Below are 2399 nucleotides of genomic sequence, written 5' to 3'. Positions count from 1 at the left end.
CCTTGGTCTCAGCAATGCCACCAACAAATCCCATACAGGGTTAGCAAGTCCATGGAATTTCATGAGGTCTCCATACCACTCCCCACACAAGAAGAAAGTTAGATATGATATGTGAATCTTTCAAATTCTTTATTTCCAAAAGTATCTTATCAGAAAGCCCAAAGATATGTGAGCATGAAAGAAGTTTCCACTCACTTTAAATCATGTGCTTCTACAGAAGAACTGTCGAAATTTCCAGTGTTGCCCCTGACCCTGAGGTGAATTTTCAAGGGTGAGTAGGAAAAAAAAAATCAAGGTTGAAAAATAAAGGACAGCTTGACTTCTAATCTCCACCAAAGGAAATTCTAATATACTTTTTTTGTCAACAAAAAACATGGTCACAATATGCTTCAGTGCTTTGACTACTTTTTGGAATGAGTAGAGTTTATAATTTACAAGTAAGTACCATTTGAACGTACACGCTTTTTATATCTTTTTTTTTTATAAATAAAAAATCACAAGCTATAAACAGCTGAATCTTAACAACGCTTTCAGAATACACGATTACTTTAATTCTGCAATGATTGTTACAAGTCTTTCCTTAAGGGCACCACAAAATTCACCCACCTTTTCTTCTTTTTTGTAAAACTGAAAGGTTGGGATGGAAATGATGTCGAGGTCCTTCACTAGCTCCTCGCACTCATCAATGTCCACTTCCAGGAACAGTATGTCCTCATGCTTCACAGACAGAGAATAGAAAAGGGGCTTGATGGTCTTGCAAGGCCCACACCACGTGGCTGAGAAGTCCACGGCCACCAGCCTCTCCCCAGCCTCCTTGAGTGCAGACTCAAAGTCCTCTTTGCTCAGGATCGCTTTCACCATGTTGACCTCCAAGAGCTCCACTGTTTTTTCTGCTGGGATGTCACCTTCTATAGGCTGAATGGTTTCTTCTGAGGACTTGGGTATGTCACCCTCCTTGGGCTGGATGATTTTTTCTGAGGACTTGGGGGTGTCGCCCTCCTTGAGCTGGATGCTTTTTTCTGAGGACTTGGAGGTGTCACCCTCCTTGGGCTGGATGGTTTTGAGGACTTGAAGGTGTCATCCTGTTTGGTGGGATGGTTTTGCTGGGGAGTGGGGTGTCACCCAGCTTAGGTGGGATGGTTTTGCTGAGGACTGGGAGGTGTCACTTTTCTGGGCTGAATGATTTCTTCTGAGGATTTGGGAGTATCGCCCTGTTTGGGTGGGATGGTTTTTGCTGAGGACTGGGAGTGTCACCCAGCTTGGATGGAATGGCTTTTGTTGAGGAATGGGGTGTCACCCAGCTTGGGTGGGCTGGTTTGTGCTGAGGACTTGGGGATGTCACCCTGCTTGGGTGGGATAATTTTAGCTGAAGACTTGGAGGTGTCACCCAGCTTGGGAAGGATGGGTTTTTTTGAAGAATTGGGGGTGTCACTCTGCTTGGGCGGGATGATTTTTGCTGATGACTTGGGGGTGTCGCCATGCTTGAATGGTATGATTTTTGCCGAGAAACTGGGGGAGCCAATCTGCTTGGATGAAATGGTTTTTGCTGCGGAATTAAGCGTGTTACCCTCTTTAGGCAGGATGGTTTGTCCTGGGAAACCGGTGGTGTCACTTTGCTTCGGAGGGATGGTTTTTCCTGAGGAATTGGCAATGTTACCCTCTTTGGGAAGGATGGCTTTTCCTGGGGATCTGAGGGTGTCACCCTGCTTGGGTGGGATGGTTTTTGTTGAGGAATTGGGGTTGTCACCTTCCTTGTGCTGCCTGGTTTTTGCTGAGAAACTGGAGTTATCACTGCCGTGCTCAGGAAGGAGTGTGTCCGCAGACTGTGAAACTTTGGATTCCTCTGCAGGTACATGTTGTATTTTGCTGACATCATGGGCAAAAGCCTTCTCCTGGGTGTGTGCTGAGACCAGGAGAGTCACATGGTTGGGCAGAACCTGTGATAGTGGACTCTCTGAACAAAAAGTAAATAAAATAAAAAGGCAAAAGAAAAAACAAAAAAAAAATTTGATCATATACTTCAAGGAAGATTGGTAACATACTTAGAGCTCACTAATGTAGTCTTATAAATGATCTGTTAATTTAAATAATCACATTTGACAGGAAGCCAAGCGTCATGGAATTACATGTATCCTTTATGTAGGTTTTTTTTAACTACAACTTTCTCAGCTTAGTCTGACACTACTGCCTATTCCCTAAGCACACAGGTCTCTTAAGGCAACACTCTTTTCTCCCTCTTACCATTAGGATTCCTTTCATGTGTTTCTGCTTGTTCGCCTGGCCTCATTTCCAAATCTTCCAGGGCTCCAGCTTTACCACTTTCCATTTCCAGTTCTTTGTCTATATTCATTCCTACTTCATAGATACCTCATAGCGAAGAAGAGGCCATACCCTCCAAC

The 2399-nt window shown here is 44.1% G+C and overlaps 1 protein-coding gene across 1 annotated transcript; it reads right to left on the bottom strand.

Annotated features, from left to right (window-relative positions):
- Positions 1-543: 543 nt before the first annotated feature.
- On the bottom strand, positions 544-2399 carry TXNDC2 (thioredoxin domain containing 2). Its single transcript, XM_039838740.1, is given in 7 exon segments — positions 544-1063; positions 1065-1146; positions 1149-1169; positions 1172-1243; positions 1246-1286; positions 1288-1954; positions 2242-2399. Coding segments are annotated over 7 exon segments (1512 nt in total). The 5' UTR covers positions 2351-2399.

This window comes from Pteropus medius, unplaced genomic scaffold (genome assembly GCF_902729225.1).
Source record: "Pteropus medius unplaced genomic scaffold, Ma_sr-lr_union100, whole genome shotgun sequence".
Taxonomy (NCBI): domain Eukaryota; kingdom Metazoa; phylum Chordata; class Mammalia; order Chiroptera; family Pteropodidae; genus Pteropus; species Pteropus medius.
Note: the sequence above shows the minus strand (reverse complement) of the source record. Positions and strands in the feature narration are given on the sequence as shown.